General features: G+C 38.0%; 1 protein-coding gene across 3 annotated transcripts in view; it reads right to left on the bottom strand.

The window, feature by feature from the left end:
• Positions 1–247: 247 nt before the first annotated feature.
• LOC127428277 (SLIT-ROBO Rho GTPase-activating protein 2-like) overlaps positions 248–21076 on the bottom strand; it is a 184231-nt gene continuing 163402 nt past the window's right edge. The window contains exons 17-23 of one of the 3 annotated variants that reach the window (XM_051676516.1): positions 20951–21056; positions 16381–16605; positions 12772–12851; positions 12220–12427; positions 11547–11693; positions 10078–10396; positions 248–6506 (exon numbers count right to left, since the gene is read on the bottom strand). In XM_051676516.1, coding sequence (XP_051532476.1) covers positions 6039–6506; positions 10078–10396; positions 11547–11693; positions 12220–12427; positions 12772–12851; positions 16381–16605; positions 20951–21056 — 1553 coding nt within the window. In that variant the 3' untranslated portion in view covers positions 248–6038. Of the gene's footprint in view, positions 6507–9063; positions 9757–10077; positions 10397–11546; positions 11694–12219; positions 12428–12771; positions 12852–16380; positions 16606–20950; positions 21057–21076 lie in introns of those variants that run through there. The other 2 variants (XM_051676517.1, XM_051676518.1) reach the window with 2 other exon arrangements.

The raw sequence follows: 21076 nt of genomic DNA, 5'->3' as shown, positions 1-21076 counted from the left end.
TTCCTCATTTTTTTTTGTGTGTGTGTGTCAAAAATAAAGTAAAATTGAGTTAAAAATGTATGATAATGATTGATTAAATATATGTTCATAAATGATTACCTCTCAAATCAGTATGATCAGGGGACGGAAGCAAATTCAATGGATAAATATAATCCTTTGTATTCCAAAAAAGTCTGAAAATGTAAAAAACGTATATACACACACACACACACACACACACCACACACACAAAACAATTAAATCATAGACATGTATAGCAAGCAATTTTTATTTAGAAATGTTTACTACAAGAACTACACAAGGAATCATATAATGTATATTTGAGTGGCAACTACTATTGCTGTAACTGTACAATATTGTACCAAAAAAAGAAAAGAAAAAGAATGTACCTCTGTAATGTACACTATTGTATATACAAAGTACATCTAAACACAGGTTTCTCTGTTAACAGATATCAGAATGGACAACTATAAATATATTTGACAAGACAATTCAACATTTACAGTCTTGTTTAAACTAGACAGGAATTACATTTTAACAATAGTTATGATTACAAAAAAAGAAAGAAAATCGTCCCCAACATTTAATTTGTTTACAAACATACAATGCCTTTTCAAGTGTATATTTATTTATTTATTTTTACCAAATTGGAGAAAGAAAGAAAGAAAAAAAGAAAAAGTATGTAAACGGAGGCCTCAGCCAACAGCATACTATTGACAATACACATTAAACATCATAAAGCAGTTTCCATGAGTTACCTGCTGCAATTTGCATGTAAAAGTCCCACCACAAATTCCAAACTCCAATTAGACAGTTTCCAGTTGCCTTTATGAGGTATCAGGAACAACACATACAGAATACTTCCAATCATTTAACACAAGAACAAATGTAACCACCTGTTAAGACTTTTTCAGAACGCAACACGACAACACATTAAACAGTTCCGAATATAACATGTTAGGAAAAGGCTTGTCTTCAAAAAAAGTTGACTTTACTAAAAAAAAAAAAAAAATGCAGCTTGGTCTGTCCATAGATATTTTCCAGGATATAGTCACAGTCAGTCATGCATGTAAGACTGTACGTAACAGGGCTTGTAAAGTGAAGAAATGCTTCAAAGTGAAGCAGGCTACAGAACTTGGATACTTTCAAACCACCTTTTTTACTGGCTCATTCTCTCAGATCTTAATAATAAGGCTTCACTTTGGAAAATACAGGCTTGTCCGATCTTTTCAAGGTGTAAGCAGGGAAACCGTGTGAAGAGTAATTTAGTTCTTGGATGGATTTTGGACAAGCAACAAATGAAGGACTTAGATTGTCAAATAAACAACAGAGTGGCTTCAGAAAGCTGAAAATGAGATTTTGCCACAGCAAACGGAGCATTGAACTGTAAAAGTTATACATTGTTGCCCCGAGATTCTCTGTTGCACGCGTTTCTCCCCTTTCAGCTTCTTTCCACCAGGTGCATGGTATCTTTCAGATCATGTAAAGCCATTCAATAGGGAGATATTGACAATTTTTTTTTTTTTTTTTTTTTTGCAAGTGTCTCCCTTTAATTTGTTTGTATCCTATGAGGTGGGTAAAGTCTTTACCTTTTTTGCATTGTAAAGCTGGAAGTCTCTAAAAGCTGCTGTTATAGGCTGCTAAGATTCATAATATACATACGTACAACACACATACTAATACATACAGTAGTTACAATGATGCAAACCCAGTTGTGAATAATGACCTAAGGAAAATGTAATAAAATTGTTTTTCTTTGCTCTATGTTTATTTTTTATTAGCAACTGGTGAGGAAATAATGTTGTGCTTAACAGGACATTCCTCCTTTTAGATATTTTTTCCAGTTCTAATCATGATTATTAAATGTATTTAAAACAATACCCCCTTTTTTGCAATGTTAAGTGACCACTGACTTAATAGTACTAACAAAGATGAAGGAAATAAATCAGTTTGCCAGGGAAGCATGAGTGCATTCACCATGCAAATACCCAGTGAGGCTGGTTTACAGGTTTGTCAGTACTAGTTTGCTGGTATAATATTTCATGCTTTGCCTATCGATGGCAAGATTCGCAAACAGAGAAGCAGCATTGCTAGGCTACGTCAATCTTATGTTACTTGATATCTACTGTAGTATGTAGAATTTTTAGAGCTTTTCAAACCAGATTCTCTGTGCAGATGTAGACTATAGTGCAATACAGTGATAAATAAACTGTAACTACTGATTATTGAATAAAAGAGTTATGGATGAATAGAGAAGACAGACAAAGATTTGAACATCTGCAAAGTTGTTACACTGTAAACCCTACTGCTGTCATTACTGGAACAATTAATTAAACATTACTTGAAATGTCATGTTTTGGCTCATTACTCAAGTATCTAAGTTTCTTGAAAGTATTTCTCTTAAAAATCTATAGGCTAGACTTAAGAAAGTTGAGGCTATGGGGAATCCCTTGTGCAACTATTTAATTATGTTTCCTTGGTCATTTAAATAGCTGTAATTAAGAATTCATAGAGGATTCAGCTCTTTTGTTTTGTTGCCTATCTGTGTCCCCTTTGGTCAAGTTGGACCCTGTTAACTCTATTTCAGTTTACCTTTTGCATGTGCAACTGAAGTACAGGTATCTATGTATCTGAGTGGAGAATTAAGTTGATTTAATCAGGGCTCGACATTAACGCTTGTCCAGGACTAGTAGATTTTTGAAGGGGCAAGTGAAAGAGAATCTTACTTGCCCAACCAGACAAGCAGATTGATTAAAACATCAATAACAAAAAAAGTACCAGCTATATTTGTGATAGCCTAGGCCTGTGTCACTTATTAAAAGTTCATATTCTTATTCTGCTGTTATCAGAAGTAATCCAGAGCACGTCATTTTATAATTCGCTAGCAATCTAGTAACAGCTGTGCCCTGTTTGATTGACAGGCGTTATATGTGTGCTGAACATGCGCGTGTTCCGAAAATGCTCGCGCTAATGCGCACCTGAACGGTTTAAAATTCTGCCAAAATGACCGTCTTGGAGAGGTATTCATGTAAACACAGACAGTAATGTCTAAAGTGAACGTAAACAGTGGAGAAAAAAGCGGATTTGTATTAAAATGTCAGACTTGTAAGTATAAATGTAAGCTAATAGACCTGCTGCTGTCTAGTGTGTCATTATAATAATCAAACAACCATAACAAGAAAACGAGAAAACACGCACTGCTCTTGACTGAGTAACTTTAGTAGCTTTAAAAAGTATGAATGTATTATAATCATACAGTGAAGACCAGTAGTAGTTTTATGTTGCATTTCATTCTAAAAGTTTCCTTGAAAACTTAATAGCCTACTGCTGTTAAAAACCTTTAAAGCTGATAAAAAAGTGTAAAAGACACTGGCTACCACCCCTGGAGTTCACTAGTTCGAATCCCAGGGTGTGCTGAGTGACTCCAGCCAGGTCTCCTAAGCAACCAAACTGGCTCGGTTGCTAGGGAGGGTAGAGTCACACGGGTTAACCTCCTTGTGGTCGCTATAATTTGGTTTGTTCTCGGTGGGACGCGCGGTGAGTTGAGCGCGGATGCCACGGTGGATTGCGCGAAGCCTCCACACGCGCTATGTCTCCGTGGCAATGCGCTCAACAAGCCACATGATAAGATGCGCGGGTTTACGGTCTCAGACGCGGAGGCAACTGGGATTCATCCCCCGCCACCCGGATTGAGGCGAATCACTACGCGACCACGAGGACTTAAAAGCGCACTGGGAATTGGGCATTCCAAAATTGGGTGAAAAAGGGGAAAATCCCCCCCACCCCAAAAAAAAGCTGTTTAAAAAAAGCACTGAATTTTCTTAATTTGTATTTTTTTGTTCTATTATTTTTAATCTATTTCTATACATTGCTTTTTTTTATTGTTATTTTATTACTGTTTACTAGTCTTGAATAATTACTTAAGAAATTGAAATCATTCTTCCATAATTAACATATTAGTTAGTGTTATTATTTGTTGTGGTATTAAAGCTGGGATTGAGAATCGGCAAATTTCTTTACTGACTAGAAATTTTCGTTTTGTGATAATGTATAGCCTTTATTGTACATGGTAGATCTTGCTGCAATAACATGATGAAAAAAAAGATCTCATTCCATAGCAGTGTGAGCGCCCCTGCTGTTAATGAAGGTGATGGAGGCTTTCCTTTATTTGACTACCATATGTAACATAAAATAATTACCATATGACAATAGCCTCCTCCCCTACTCAGTGCAGTTTACATTTCTGGCACAGAGAATTTAGTAGATTGCATAGGTACACTATTAGGTTGGGCATTGGTCATAAATTTTGACATTTTACTTGAGCATGTAACTTAAAAAAAGTAACTTTTTTTTTTTTTTACTTTGAATGACCAATTTACTTGTCTGGAGGACAAGCACATTACAATGCTTAATTTCGAGCCCTGATTTAATGATTGACCTTGAATCGGTTATAATATTCTTAAAAATGTGAGCAGTTGTAAAGATGCTGACTACCACCCCTGGAGTCGCGAGTTCGAATCCAGGGCATGCTGAGTGACTCCAGCCAGGTCTCCTAAGCAACCAATTGGCCCGGTTGCTAGGGAGGGTAGAGTCACACGGGGTAACCTCCTCACGGTCACTATAATGTGGTTCTCGCTCTCGGTGAGACGCGTGGTGAGTTGTGCGTGGATGTCGTGAAGAATAGCTTAAAACCTCCACACGCGCTATGATTCCGCGGTAACATGCTCAACAAGCCACATGATAAGATGTGCAGATTGACGGCCTCAGACGTGGAGGCAACTGAGATTCGTCCTCCGCCACCCAGATTGAGGCGTTTCACTACGCCACCACAAGTTCTTAAGAGCGCATTGGGAATTGGGAATTCCAAATTGGGGAGAAAAAAATTAAAATAAAAATTTTAGTGGTTATTGTATGATCTAAATTCAATTTAACAAAAATTATTAAGTAGAAACAACAATGTATAAATGGCAAATCTGAGAAAAGTCTACTTGTATCTAGTTACATTAACTTAAATAGTAAAGTTCATTCTATATGAACAACAAGTTAAGTGAATTTAATAACACAAGTTTTGGAGACACCATTACTCAATTCAACAGACCTTTCGCTAAGCCCCGCCTTAAAAGCATTTCTGGCCAATCCTGTCTTAGCAACTGTTGCCGGTATTGCCATTTCTCTGACATGCATTTGCTATTTTCCAATGAGAGCCTGTGGGAGTGATGTGTGTTTGAGCAGTTTTTAGTGGGATTTTATCAAAATAATCCAAAAAAGATGTAAAACATGTTGTTGCTGTGTCACTTTTAATAGTGAAATGAGGTACCTAAAGAGGATATGTGACTGTGATGATCGTTTGCCTTGATTCAGATACTCAGTATCCACAGTTTTCAATCAAATTACTGTGTAATCTAACAATTTCTTTTATAAAAAATGTCAGATTAATATGCTTTACAATATCATTCTTCATTCCAGTGCATGTAAGAATATTGTCAAATCCATTTCTGAGAATTTTTAGCCAAAAACAGCGCCATTCACGGCAATCTGCCGTTCATTCCTATGGGGGGTTCTGCAAAGCTTGTCAGAGTGAGCAACTGTAACCAAGGGGGGCAGAGCTTAGCAAAAGGTCAGTTGATGGAATGAGTTTACTACGAGTAACCTGCTTCAAGTTTGCTGCTTCTTCTGTGGTCTCACTAAAACCAGCTCCACTTTAAGACTGAGGGGGAGAGAAAAGATATCCACTGTTCTTTTGTCCTCAAGGTTTCAGCCCTTGCCCATAAACAAAATCAGTCTACACAGAGGAGAAAAACAACTCCAGAACACTATTTTGGGATTAGAAAATATGGACTGGTGATGTCCAAACTAAAACAGTGCTGTAAAATTCCTCTAATATTTCCACATATGTATATCATCAGTTCTTCACACACAAATTCACGCAAGCATTCCAATATCATTTAGAGTCTGCAGTTGTCCATTAAGATCCTAAAAAGTAAATATCATTTCTGAGGATGTTCTCAGAAGTACTAAGAAACAGAGGTTGGTAACCCTCAGACCGGGCAGGACTTGTCGTTGGGTGGTGGAGGGGGTGGAGGTGTTGGGGGTATGGTGGTGGTCGGGGATCCCATCGCTGGACTGCCCCCGGCAGAACCGCTCTTTGGGAAAACCACGGGCTTGGGCTTGGTGGCTGGGGGCTTGCTATCTCTGAAGGTGGAGCCAGAAGCAGAGAGACCTGTGACCGACATGGATGACAAAGGGGACTTGGGTCCGGTGCTCTTGATGGGCCGGAAGGTGGAGGGCATGTCGCTGGCTGAGCTGACGCTGCGCTGCAGAGGATGCTGGGAGGAGTCGGCCTCGCGGAGCAGGCGGGAGTGGAGGGGGCTGGAGGGCTCAGACGCCCCGCCGCTTTTTAGCTGCTCTAGAGTGTCAAGCACAATGTCAGGAGTGTGTTTGACGCTACTCTGCCTCTCCAGCTCTCGCAGCTCACTTAGAGCTGTGTTCATCGTTGCCTCAATGTCCTAAAAGAGTGAAAGAAAAAGAGAAAGAAAGAAATAGAGAAGGGAAGAAATACAGGGACAGACTTATTTTTTGTATTTTGTTATACAGTATGAATGTCACATTAAAACTGACTTTGAAACTTTTTACCATTTTTCAAATGCCTTTTATGGACAGATTTGATTGTTTTAACATTGTACCAGACCCAGACATTCAATACTAAACTATGAAAATCCATTATGAAAATTTTAATTATTACATGTTTAAAAATATGATACTCAGGTGCCTGGGTAGCCCAGTGGTAAAGATGCTGGCTACCACCCCTGCAGTTCGCTAGTTCGAATCCCAGGGTGTGCTGAGTGACTCCAGCCAGGTCTCCTAAGCAACCAAATTGTCCCAGTTGCTAGGGAGGGTAGAGTCACACGGGGTAACCTCCTCTTGATTACTCTCGGTGGAGCGCGTGGTGAGTTGTGCATGGATGCCACGGTGGATGCTGTGAAGCCTCCACATGCGCTATATCTCCGTGGTAATGTGCTCAACAAGATGCGCGGGTTGACGGTCTCAGACGCAGAGGCAGCTGAGATTCGTCCTCCGCCACCCGGATTGAGGCGAGTCACTACGCCACCACAAAGACTTAGAACACATTGGGAATTGGGCATGCCAAATTGGGAGAAAAAGGAGAGAAAATCCCCAAAAAAATACAATAAAAAAAGAAATAAAAAATATGATACTCTAAACAAAGAGTGAAATAAACATAAACCATTTCAATATTCATGGTGAGAAAATTATTTCTATCAATTTTTAAAAAACTGCAACCCACATAGTGTCAATGGAGAGCACAAAGTGATGTTTGAAGAAAAAGAAAAGATCATGGCATATTTTCATTGGGTGATATAAAGTTGTAATTTTGCCAACTAATGCACTTTTCACAAAAGTGTGAAAACATTATTTAATTGTGTGTATTTAGAATGCATACAATTTTAGCTGTAACAAATTAGTCTTAGCAAGACAAAAGACTCAACAGTTGAATTTCAAAAATGTAATTTCCATTTTCATCATTTCCATCATCGTCACTTCCACCATGAAATTCTATTAAACACAATACAGAATTTGATATGTGGTGGAAATGACACATGTAGTGGGAATTATTATTACTTCCAGAAAATAATAATAATAATAATAATAAAAAACATAAACCTCCTGTGCTGTTCAAACCCTGCTGGACATTGTAAGTAGATGAAAAAAAAGCCACTAGTTAGTGTGGGAAAAAAAAAAAAAAAAGACTTTACTCTCTAGAAGTTCACACTGCTAATGAAGTCAGGTAGATTCAGTCATATTTAATAATTTTTAGTTGAATAACACCCGTTATTTAGATGTTACCACATGAAGAACATTCATTTGTTAATTTTTTTTCAGTATATACACAAAAGGAATTGACAAAGGAATTATTTATCTTGAATATTTGCAACAAACAGCACAGGAACACCGTGAATTTCCAATAAAAACAGGTCTGTAACTCTTTACTCGCTTATTTACTCGCCAAATCCAATTTTATCCTCAGTCAATGCAGCTTCACTCTATACAGTAGTACCATCTTCCAGGACCTCGCTCCTTTTTCCAAAACATTTAATAAAATAAGCATCCATGGCATTTAACCGGTAACATTACAGCTATGGTCAGTCTCCTCCAATATCGATCTTGTACAGCCAGTACAATGGAGCACAGTTTGCTGTGAGATAACTCCACACTCGGGATCCCTGGACTGCAAGCACTCCAACTCAATTACAACCACAGATTGGATCAATCTGGGTCCTCTACCCAGCCGTGAAATTACAGCTCAAAGAAAGACAAATAGGATCCTCTAAAACACAAGAGGCTCTTCCAGAGACATCAGCACTTTTTCCACCGGAGCATGTTAACAAACTGTGAGAGGGAGATGGACGTTCTCTATTTACCTGTGTATCATTTTAATTCAGTGTAAGGTTGCATCCATATCAACTACACTAAAAACATCCCACAAGCGGAAATAATAACATTAGCTAAAATAAAAATGGTTATATAAACTGTAACCATGTGTCTAAAACAGACGTAAAGAAGTCAGAGAGAAGTTCACAGGGTTTGACAGGGAAATCGTAGTGTTCATAAATCTTTGAGGCATAAGAAAAACTTCTCCTATACCTATAAACCTATACCTAGTTTTTAGGAAAATGTTTTCTTTAACACCAATTTTGAATCTTGTAATTACAAAATATCATTGGCATTGTTCTTATGTTTGTGCTTGACAGCATAACTTGATTTGACAATACTGCCCAGATAGTTGATTAAACACTCTAGAATCGAAGTAAAATAGAACTGAATTAAAATAAAGGTAAAGATTTTTTTTCTGTTAAAATAATTTCATTCCAACTTAAGGAATAGTTCGCCCAAAAATGAAATTCTCATATCATTTACTCGCCTCCTCATGCCATCACAGAGGAGTATGACGTTCTTTTTCTGCAGAATACAAAGATGTTTAGAAGAATATGTCAGCTCTGTAGGTCCATACAATAAAAGTGAATGTTGACCAAAACTTTGAAGCTCCATAAAACACATTAAGGCAGCATAAAAGTCTCCAGTGGTTTAATCCATATCTTCTAATTCGATCTAATTGGTTTTGGGTGAGAACAGACCAAAATATAACTTCTTTTCACTGTATAGCTTGCCATTGCAGTCTCCAGGCACGATAATGAGTTCAAGCTCGATTACAGCTTGAAATCGCCAAAGAAACTGCTGATGTCAAGATTTACACTGAAAAAGTTATTCAAGTTATATTTTGGTCTGTTCTCACCCAAAATCAATTCAGAAGACATGGATTAAACCACTGGAGTTGTATAGATTACTTTTTGGAGCTTTAAAGTTTTGCCCACCATTCACTTGCATTTAATGGAACTACAGAGCTGAGGTATTTTTCTAAAACTCTATGTGTTCTGCAGAAGAAAGAAAGTCATACACATCTGGGATGGCATGAGGGTGAGTACATTTTGAGAGAATTTTCATTTTTGTGTGAACTATCCCTTTTTACATGAATAAACAACTACAAGTAAGTCATTTGTAGGTTGATTTCTCCGAAAAGTGTAACACTGTGGCTCTGTGGCACTATCACCACAATACTCTGTTTGTTTGTGCTGCCCATCCAGCCTGACACAACAGCACTGGCTCAACCAATGGTGTGAATTTGGGGAAGGACTATCTGTTTGGCTGAACAATAGCACATGGGCGGGAATGTTCGGGAAACTTAAAAAAACAAAACAAAAAGAAAAAAGGAATTATTTTAGCAATTCTGTTTGGTGATGCTAGTGGTGCAGAAATTACACACTTCACTTTTCAGCCCACGTCCGCACTAATACATTTTTGTTTGAAAACGTTCCTAATGTTACTTTTTCCAAAGTATGAAGTTATTATGGAGAGATTTTTGAAAGTCTCCCTTTTCGGGTGGAGAAAAATTCCATTCCAGTGTGGATGAGAGACGTAAACATAGCAAAATCAATGCTTTTTCAACAGAAAACATATTAGTGTGGACAGGGCCTTTGTTTCCATATGCTAGGCTTCTTGTACCTGTGAGCTGTGCTCCACCTGAGCGATGACCTCTGGATCCAGGGGTCTGTGGTTGCTGAAACTCTTGGATCGTCCTGCAGGCGTGCTCTTACGGAGCTGAGGTCCTTCGACCTTAGTCTTCAAAGAAGAGTGACGGGTGATGGAGTTCAGGATGCTGTGAGCACTGACTGGACGCTTGTCCGTCCCCTCTTTTGGCAGTCCTCCTGCAGGCATGGAGGTGGTCTTTAAACTCCCTGCTGCACCGGAAGAGCCCTCTCCCAGCCCCTCCACTGGCCGGAATGTTCTACGGATACTGGTCGCTTCTGGATGTTTCCTCAATCTGAAATCGATAGTGTATGAAGAATGATTTGAAGAAAGATGCAATTATTTAAGAGAAATTACCCAATATTCTAGAGACATTTTATTCAAGAGACATTTTACTCATTTTAAAAATAAAATTTTAGGTACCACTTTTATCTATAGGATGCTCATGCTAAATTTGCTTACTTGACTTCCAAACAATGCAACAAAATTTTTTAAAGGGATAGTTCACACAGAAATGAAAATTCTCTCATCATTTACTCACCCTCATGCCATCCCAGATGTGTATAACTTTCTTTCTTCTGCTGAACACAAACGAAGATTTTTGGAAAAATATCTCAGCTCTGTTGGTCCTTTCAATGCAAGCGAATGGTGGCTAAAACTTTTGAGCTCCAAAAAGCATATAAATGCAGCATAAAAGTAATCCATAAGACTCCAGTGGTTAAATCAATGTCTTCAGAAACAATATAACAGGTGTGGGTAAGAAACAGATCAATAATTAAATCTTGTTTTACTATAAATCTCCACTTTCAAAATCTTCTTCTTTTGTTTTTTGGCGTTTCACATTCCTAGTGCATATCACCACCTACTGGTCGGGGCTGGTCAAAGGTAAGTTGAAGTTCAAGTCCTGTTTTACAATAAATTCTCCTCCCTGCCCAGTAGGTGGTGAAATGCACGAAAAATGTGAAAATGAATGTGAAAAACAAAAGAATAATGTGAAAGTGAAAGTGGAGATTTATAGTAAAAAAAGGACTTAAACATTGATCTGTTTCTCACCCACACCTATTATAACTCTTCAGAAGACATGCATTTACCCACTTGAGTTTTATGGATTACTTTTATGCTACCTTCATATGCTTTCTGGACCTATAAAGTTCTGGCCGCTATTAATGTGCATTGTGAGGATCTACAGAGCTTAAATATTCTTCTAAAATTTTCATTTGTGTTCTGCAGAAGAAAGAAAGTCATACACATCTGGGATGGCATGAGGGTGAGTAAATGATGAGAGAATTTTCATTCCTGGGTAAACTTTCATTTTAAGAAACATCCAGTGACAACATAGAAGTGAAATAATGCAAGTAGACATACGGTATAAGGTGTATGGAAATATGGAAAGAGGATGATAACAGGTGGATCTGGGTAAAAGAGTGCAGGGGGAATTGGCTTACTTGTTCAGGTTGGCCAGGTAGATATCAGCCACATGGCCTCCGATGGGCGAGCTGGCACTGGCTCTTGTGGACACCTTCTCTTCCATAGCTTCATGGGATGCCTCCAGGTCAGCTTTGGGACTTCCTCTGCCTGTATATCCATCCGGCCTACCATAGAAAATACTGAGTAAATACACACAGCTATAACACACAGACACCTCTAGAATTAAAAAATGTACACTATGGGCAGTCTCACAAATAATGCAAAAATTCTAATAACAAACACATTATAGCCAAAAAGGTCATTGGTAAATAATTATAAATAAACATTTCCATTATGAAAGCCTGTTTAATTACTACCAAGACAAGAATGAGTCTTTAGAAGAGCCGTTAAAGGAATAGCTCACCCCAAAATGAAAATTCTGTCATCATTTACTCACTCTTATGTTGTTCCAAACCCATGTGACTTTATTCCATGGAATACAAAAAGTGACGTTAGGCTTTTTTTTTTTCATACAATGAAAGTGAATGGTGACTGAGGCTCTCCTTTTGTATTCCACAGAATAGTCATACAAGTTTGGAACAACATGAGGATGCATAAATGATGACAGAATATAAATTTTTGGGTGAACTATCCCTTTAATAATGTATTGACCGATATGACTGTTTAAAGTCAATAAACCGGACAGCTTACATGTCCTGCACTACAATGTACTGGTGCGGCACTAGTCCATCTGTGCCATTGTGGCGACCCTCCCACCAGTCCTCAGAGGCACGGTGGTACAACAGCAGAGACGCCCCCTTCTTAAAGGTAAGCTCACGATTGGTGCGTCCAGAGAAGTCAAAACGTGCGATGGCCTCGATGGGGTCCGACTCTGAAACGTTCAAGGACCCTGACTTTACTATTCAGAGACAAGAGAAGACAGGGAAAGACAGAGAAGAAAGGACCAGAATGGAAAGAGGAAGGGTTATTGCGTGGGAAGCCAGGCATGTTAGAGCACATTTGCTGAAACAAGGCTGTAGCTGCAAAAGGGGACACACAATGGCGTGAGACAGGATTTTCCATGATAAGGTGGAAATTAGTAAGTCTGCAGATTGTGTTAGGCTTGGCGTGTAAACCTCTATGTGTCTATCAGAATAATACAAGACTTTGGCTGCCATGCGGTATTGCGGAAACCGTATGCTCATATTCGTGTGCACATGCAAAGATCACATATGATCTTTTGATTGGTCAATCTTGACTCACCATCATCACTGTTGTGAATTTCAGAGGTGGTGTCAGGTGCAGGCTCATCCACTAGGGGGGGCTCAATGTGTTGACTATCACTGTAGGATTGAAAGCAAGAAATATTCTGTAGATTAGTGGAAAATAGTGATGGGTGGCCTCGAAACCTTGAATTCCATATAAATCGTTTGTTTCAAACCAGTACTTGGGAATGTGCATCAAACTGGCCAAACCACATGCTTTCTGTTAATAAAAGTCTGTTGTATCATACTGTTTCAAAATGCTTCAAACTCTTGTTGTTTCAACACTTGTGTGTGGGGGGTGATCTCAAAGTGAACCCATGAACTAGTGCCAAATGTATGGCACTGCATCCAGCAGATGTCCTCAGCGTGCATGTTTTGAGTCATTCATTTTGTGTGAAGCAATTGATTTGAGGTTTTAAGAGTGTTTTTTTTCCCCCTATTACTAGTAGAAACCTTCAAGACAGATTGCCATAAATAAGAAATGTCAACAAACAGACTTTAAGAAGAACTCTGACCATCACATAAACACACAAACCTATATCTACATTTAATCCACATTTTCAAAAGAGTTCCTAACTTAGATCTAACCATAATTAAAGGTACATTTCTATTACCATTTAAACCAACTTTTGCACTTTGGTTTACTCTTGATTATTTTTATTCTTTATTTATTTTGTGGCATTTCTAATATTGTTGGCTCCTGTTGGATAAATTGTTTGTTTTTTTACTTATTTGCATATGGCTTTAGACAAGATTTCTACTAATTGACTAACTGTGATGCAAATGTAACAAGTCTCTGGGGAAAAGGTAAAGGTAAAATATGCTGTTTAAAGGAATAGTTCAAAAAGGACAATTCTCCCATAATGTACTCGTTCTTATGCCGTCTCAAACTATATAACGTTCTTTGTTCTGTGGAACTCAAATGAAGATATTTTGATGGAGACATAGCGTTTATATCCATACAATGCATGTCAATGGGGTCCAACACTTTCAAGCTCCAAAAAGGACATAAAGGCAGCATAAAGGTAATCCATATGACTCGACTTTTTTAATCCATGTCTTCTGAAGCGATACGATTGGTTTGGGGTGACACACAGACCAAAATATAATTATAACTATAAATCTTGACATCTACAGTGTTCTTGGTGCGGTCATGATTTGAAGCACGAATACACTTCCTTGCGCTTGATGCATGCACAGATCAACATTCACTCTTCCGAAGACATGGATTAAACCACTAGAGTCGAATGGATTACCTTTATGCTGCCTTTATATCCTTTTTGGAGCTTGAAGGTTTTGGACCCCACTGATTTGCATTGTATGGATATAAACATCATAACTTCATTGAAATATCTTCGTTTGTGTTCTGCAGAAGAAAGCGAGTCATACCAGTTTGAGACAGCATATGATGAGAGAATTATAATTTTTGGGTGAACTATTCCTTTAATCTCACTCTCTCTCTTTAGGCATGTAACAGTGCATTCATGTTTCTTTGAAGCAAAACAGGAAGCAGAACACAGATAGGAGGATCAAAGCTGGACCTTCTTGTGGCCACCGACACCATCCTGAACTCCACCGGGGAATCCAATGTGGCCAAATCCACTTTACTAATACACAAGAAAATGGCCCTTTACAAAAGTCATGCAAGCCTCAGTGCCGATAACAGCTCTGTTATTCAATTCACAAGCCAGGAAACCCTCTAATACCCTGGTATTAATTTAGTATAAAACCAAATTGTACAACCTGATCTCCCATTGAGCACTCAACCAAAAACACTGCCTAATTTATTGTCCTCACTATACCAATAAAGACCCTTCTCTCATAACATGCAATGCCGGAAATTACAGCTCAGTGTGGTGAATGTGCAGGATTCTCTGCCCAGCTGGAAAATATCTCACTAAGGCCATCCTGGTCCATTACATAGACAGTTGGCATGCATTAAGCCAGGGCTAATGAAAAGCTTAGTTTCATTAGAGAGCAGCTTCAGACAGAAGGGAACTTTAGTATATGTCTATATGATGTGCTAATCTCTGTCTGGTATGGCACATGCATGGCCACTCTGTCAATGCAGTGATACAACAAACTGTGTGGATGGATATGTGTGTGTATGCATGTGAGCTTAAAGTAATAGTTCACCCAAAATTAAAAATTCTCTCATCATTAACTCACCCTCAAGCCATCCCAGATGTGAATGACTTTCTTATTTTCAACTTTGAAGCTCCAAAAAGTACATAAAGGCAGCATAAAAGTAATCCATACGACTCCAGTGGTTAAATCTATGTCTTCAGAAGTGATATGATAGGTGTTGGTGAGAAACAGATGAATATTTAATTATTTTTTTTTACTATATATCTCTACTTTCACAATATTCTTCTTTTGTTTTTTGGCAATTCACATTCTTCATGCATATTGCCACCTAATGGTCGGGACTGGTCAAAGGTTGGGATTTATAGTAAAAAAATGACTTGAACATTGATCTGTTTCTTATCCACATCTATTATAGCGCTTCTGAGGATATGGATTTAACCACCGGAGTCATATGGATTACTTTTATGCTGCCTTTACGTGCTTTTTGGGGCATCAAAGTTTTGTTCACCATTAACTGTATGGATCTACAGATCTGAGATATTCTTATAAAAACCTTAATTTGCATTCTGCTGACGAAAGCATAAGGGTGAGTATATAATGAGATTTTTGGTTGAACAATCCCCTTAAAATAATACAAATAATGTCACTAAAATAACTGACTGGCTGAGCATGAAGCATTATTAGGTTGTCAGACAAAACATTTATAATGGTGTATAGAATGAACAACATTTATATCATGGCAGGAGTTTTTAACATGTTAACGTGTCTCAACTTCACATTGCTTAAAGCCTCAGGAAGTTGAGACTCCAACTAAACCCTGTGGTAAAAACATATCATCTCACTGACTCAAAGTCTTAATTACACCGCCAATGCAATCCAAACAATCCCAAACAAGGAAACCACATAAAACTGTCCACGTCTTTTTGCCTGTATCTCACAAACAAACCTGATCTAGACTCGTTGCTTTCTTTTCACAGTGTCACCGCAGTCTGAAGCCATTTCCTCCAACTCCAAAACAGTTATTAAAAAACTGTAGGGAGGCATTCCATTAGCACTTGGCCTTGAGCTGAGAGGATAACCTTGTTTTTAAATTGAAGTAAAGATACTATGCATAAAAATGTTTTATGGGTTTGGCTGGGAGCCATGATTCTGGTATCTTTCTTTGTGACATCTCTTGGGAGTCACCAATGTATCTGGTCTTCAACCACTGAACTAACTGTTCTAATGAGCATGATACTGTATGTGTAGGATGTCAGTTTTAAAAAGAGATCAGCTCCCTGTGGGGGTCTTATGGTCTTTATATTATCTCTTTATCTTTCTGATGCTTTATCCACCATGTGTAACCTGTTTCGTACTAAATCATACCCGTCCGATCCAATTCATTCATTTCTGGTTTTGCGGTTCGTCTGAGACGCTGCTTCAAAAACATTTCGGGCCAACATTTCACAATGGCAAAATTATAAGCTTCATTTCAAGCTTTTTTTTTTTTTGACTGAATGCACTAAAAACTGACTCTCACCAGTATTCTTCAGTGGCTCCTCCACACTCATAAATGGGTCCCTCCAGCTCACTGGGACCGGGGAAGATGCTCTCATGTTGAATGATGATGGTTTTGATTAGCTCGTTTACATGTGCCTGGCAGGAGACTTGGTCGTGGCCCTCAGGTACAGACATGAGAGTGGGGCCGAAGCAGATTGCCAGGTTGTAGGGGTCCATCATGTTGTCGTCACTATACTGGGACAGGCTAGTAAAAGAGAGAGAGTAAGAGAGAGAGAGATTCATAAACAGTGGAGAGAGTGGGGGCCTGGGTAGCTCAGTGGTAAAGACGCTGGCTACCACCCCTGGAGTTCGCTAGTTTGAATCCCAGGGCGTGCTGAATGACTTCAGCCAGGTCTCCTAAGCAACCAAATTGGCCCGGTTGCTAGGGAGGGTAGAGTCACATGGGGTAACCTCCTCGTGATCGCAATGTGGTTCGTTCTCGGTGGGGTGCGTGGTGAGTTGAGCGTGGTTGCCGCAGTGGATGGCGTGAAGCCTCCACACACGCTATGTCTCCGTAGCAACGCCCTCAACAAGCCACGTGATAAGATGCGTGGGTTGACGATCTCAGACGCGGAGGCAACTGGGATTCGTCCTCCGGCACCCGGACTGAGGCGAATCACTACGCGACCACAAGGACTTAAAAAAAGCACATTGGGAATTGGGCATTCCAAATTGGGAGAAAAAAAAAAAAACCCTTGGAGAGAGTGTGGCTATAAATAAAGATAGTTTAATGTCTATTAACATCCATTAATAGTCTACTTTATTTTATATATTGTTGTCTTTTTTATTAAAACTATTGTCACAATATTTGTTTTTTATTGTGTCTATTAATAGAGAGCATTTAATATCTATTAATGACCATTTATAGTCTATTTTATTTTATATATTGTTATCATTTTTATTAAAACAACTGGCACCGTATTTATTTATTTATGCCTATTATTGGTGAGAGTTTAATGCCTATTAATGTCCATTAATATTTTATTTTATTGTTGGCATTTTATTAAGAGAACTGGCAACTTATTTTATATATATATATATATATTTTTTTTTTTTTTTTTTTTTTTGTTTGTTTACAGTTTGTTTATCTTTTTGTCACTGTTTTTTATTCTTTGACAAAATTTTACACACAAAAATCATATCAATAAAATACTTTGAAATTGAGAAAAATTTAAATTGATATCTATACAAAAAATAATAAAGAATTGATCATGTTTTGAAGTACACCTAATGTCAAAAACAAAATAGTTGTCCTATTCATAAACATGTTAAAATGAGCGCTGATCATTTGAGTATTCTCATGGAGAGACCGGCTCCTGCAGGACTAATGTGAAAAACAGATTGTGTTCCAGACTGAGAATCGACCTAAACTTCCTCACGACATTTACATTTATCATGAACCCAAGTCAGCATTCTCATTCATATGTGTTTGTACATGTGTCTGTTGAACCGCCCCGGGACAGTTTTAATTAATCACCTTCTTCCTCCAAAGGATGCTTACTCTGTTCGGTTACTGAGAACTCTGATGTGACCATAAATAAAATATGTTCTAACCCATGTTAATGTAGGTGTTTTTGTTTACTTAGCTATAGTTTGGAAATAAATTGGTCCCAAAATCTGACAAAACCTCCCTTTTGGACATTTAGGGATGACCTCATTTGGAAAAATGATTCATATATAAGTCAAATAATGTTTCTTAAATTCTAAAAATGCAAAGTTTAGTCTAAAAACATTTTAACTACCTTTATGACAACAACTGATGTCTGGTATATCTCCATAAATGAGTGTGGCATCAGAGAAAGGGGGTTGGGGCAAAAGCAGTTAGGTCACATAAACATCCACATGGAGAGAGTCCAACACAAATTTCTGGGAGCTGTCCTTCCTAGACAGTTACAACTACACAGGGGTCCCACTCTTCTTGTTTTTCAGTCTTTCTCCCTTTGTCTTGCAACATTCTGGGCCATCCGAGTAATGCCTCTTGATGTATCTGTATATTTGTAAGTGTGTATACATATGTATACCTATGGACCCTGCATGTGCTTGGCCGTAACACCAGCCAGAGAGAATTAGGAGAGCAGCAAGTCTTTAGAGACCCATTCTGGCACCCCAGTTGACTTTTATTGTGGAGGAAAGATCTATCGGCCATAGCGCAAACAGAGAGGCCATTCAATGAGGGCTACAGATGTCTGACATGGGAGCCATAATGGGGGCTTGATGGCAACACCATACCTCAACATGCTCTCTCTCTCTCTCTCTCTCTCTCACTCGCTTCCCCTTTCTGGCAGTGATACATGAGCTGGAAAGGGTTCAGTCAGCTTGGAGGCAGCAGACAAGCCTGCATGCACACCAGCAGGCTGGAGTAGAAGCTAAGATCATGTTGTGGTCTGGAGGGTCTTTCAAGAGGACCACCGAGTGGTAAAAAGTGAAGGAGGAAGGCAGAGATATAGAGGGAAATGTTCTAAAAGTGCTGCAGTCCTCAGCTGAGGCTGGCCTTTGGCAAATGTTCACTTTCAGGAAAGAGAATATTTCATTTTCTATTGAAAAAGGCCTTGTAAAATGACAAGTTTAGAAAGTATATAAGTTCTTTGTAAGCTGGGGTAAGTAAGCTCTAGTAAATCACTAGAAATGGTGCTGATTTAAAGGAATATTCTGGGTTTAATACAAGTTAAGCTCAATCGACAGCATTTGTGGTATGATGTTGATTACCACAAAAATTTATTTTGACTTTTCCCTCCTTTTCTTAAAAAAAAAAAAAAAAGCAAAAATCTGGGCAACAGTGTGGCACATACAATGGAAGTGTATAGGGCCAATCTGTAGACGTTAAAATACATACTGCTTAAAAAGTATAGTCGAAAGACGTAAACATTACGCATGTTAACAAGATTTTAGTGCGATAAAATCACTTACTAACCTTTCCTGTGTAAAGTTTTATCCAATTTTACATCTTTGTTGCAATGACGGCGTAACACCATAAACTCGAATACACTAAAATGACCGTAAAAAGGATTTTTACTTTACAGCTCAACTGATACATGAGTTTTAACAGAAGAATTAATATAAGAATTATATATTAATATAATAAAAAAATTATAAGCTTTACATTTCTGTTTTAAACCCTCCAAAAATTGTCCCCATTCACTTCTATTGTAAATGCCTCACTGAACCTTCAATTTTTGCTTTTTTTTTTTTTTTTTTTAAAGGAGGGACGTACCTCATCCATTTTCCACCCCCTGTACCTCATCCATTTTTTGGGGTTATGCCCACACCTCTTTGGTATTACTCAACTCCCAAAAAAATAAAAATAAAAAAATAAAAAAATAAATTGCAAACAGTATATTTTGATATAAATTGCTTAATTACCAAAAGTGTACAGGGCCAATAAAGACTCGAGATATGTAGTACTGTTTTTTTGTAATTCCATAAATCATATTTTTATGATTATTTCATATCTATAAGTTTACTATTACAAGATATCTATTACTTTGTTCATAAGACAAATGAGTACTATAGTCATACAAATGACTACTATATCACATTGATTTTCTGTGTGATAATGGTGAATTATCCGTTTTCCATATACGTGTACACATCCATACTATATGTTGTATTTCTTACTCAAGGTGGCGCTGTTGTTTCAGTGATTGACTTGATTACGTTTGACTTTGCTAGTTGAGGAAGAAGCAACGTGGAAGTAAACTATAGCAAGTGTAACACATGAACAGTATAATTTGGCTATTGTCTTTGTGTGTCCTACTAATATTCTTTAAGTTGTGCATCTATTTAGACCCAAAAAGTGCTTAAGAAAAACATAAATATCTATCAGAATATATTCTATTCTTTTATTTTCTAATTGTCTTGAAAATGTTTTGAAAATTTGACATTATCCAGGCATTTTGTAGATCCATTTGTTATATATATATATATATATATACGTGCTGGGTTGCTAAAGACCCAAGGTATGTAACAAACATGCATTTAGGTGTTAAAGGTAAGCATGACTTACTTTATTTGTGGAAATTCTTCTCTCCTGTTGTGAATCTAATTTGCAATTCTTCATTTTTAAACTTGCCGTGACGTGATTGTTTAAGACACACATGATAACCAGTAGCATTTGGTATAATTGACGTCAAAACTACCGCAACGTGTTGCAAGATTTACAGAGAATAATTACAGATATTTTAGTGCATTCCTCACACAAAGCTAATAAATGGCTTCAGAAGATTTGGAATATAGTGCACACGTTGTATTGGACCTAGACAGCCTCCATCCCCATTAAATTTCACGGTATGGAAGAGAGTAACCTGGGCATTCCACGGAAGAAAAAGTCACACGAGTTTGGAACGACATAAGGGTGAGTAAATACTGACAGAATTCATTTTTGGGGAACTATCCCTTTAATTGTCCTTGAGGAGAGGCGAGATATGGTCTTGAGTTGTAATCACAGATAAAACACAGATAACAAAATAACTGAATGATTTCAGTGGGAACAGTGCAGCACTTTCCAACACAAAGAAATTCCAGATAACACTTTGGTAAGTGACAACACTCACTGGTTGAGAAAAGCAAACAGGTATCTCATGATAACCAGGGTGTTGCTGGGCAAAGCCAGCAAGACTTTGCGGATGTGGACAGCTCTGTCCAGGAGGTTCTCCATGGCTGGAAAAAAAACAACATTA

Source organism: Myxocyprinus asiaticus, chromosome 37, assembly GCF_019703515.2.
Source record: "Myxocyprinus asiaticus isolate MX2 ecotype Aquarium Trade chromosome 37, UBuf_Myxa_2, whole genome shotgun sequence".
NCBI lineage: Eukaryota > Metazoa > Chordata > Actinopteri > Cypriniformes > Catostomidae > Myxocyprinus > Myxocyprinus asiaticus.
This window is presented reverse-complemented; position numbering and strand designations above follow the sequence as displayed.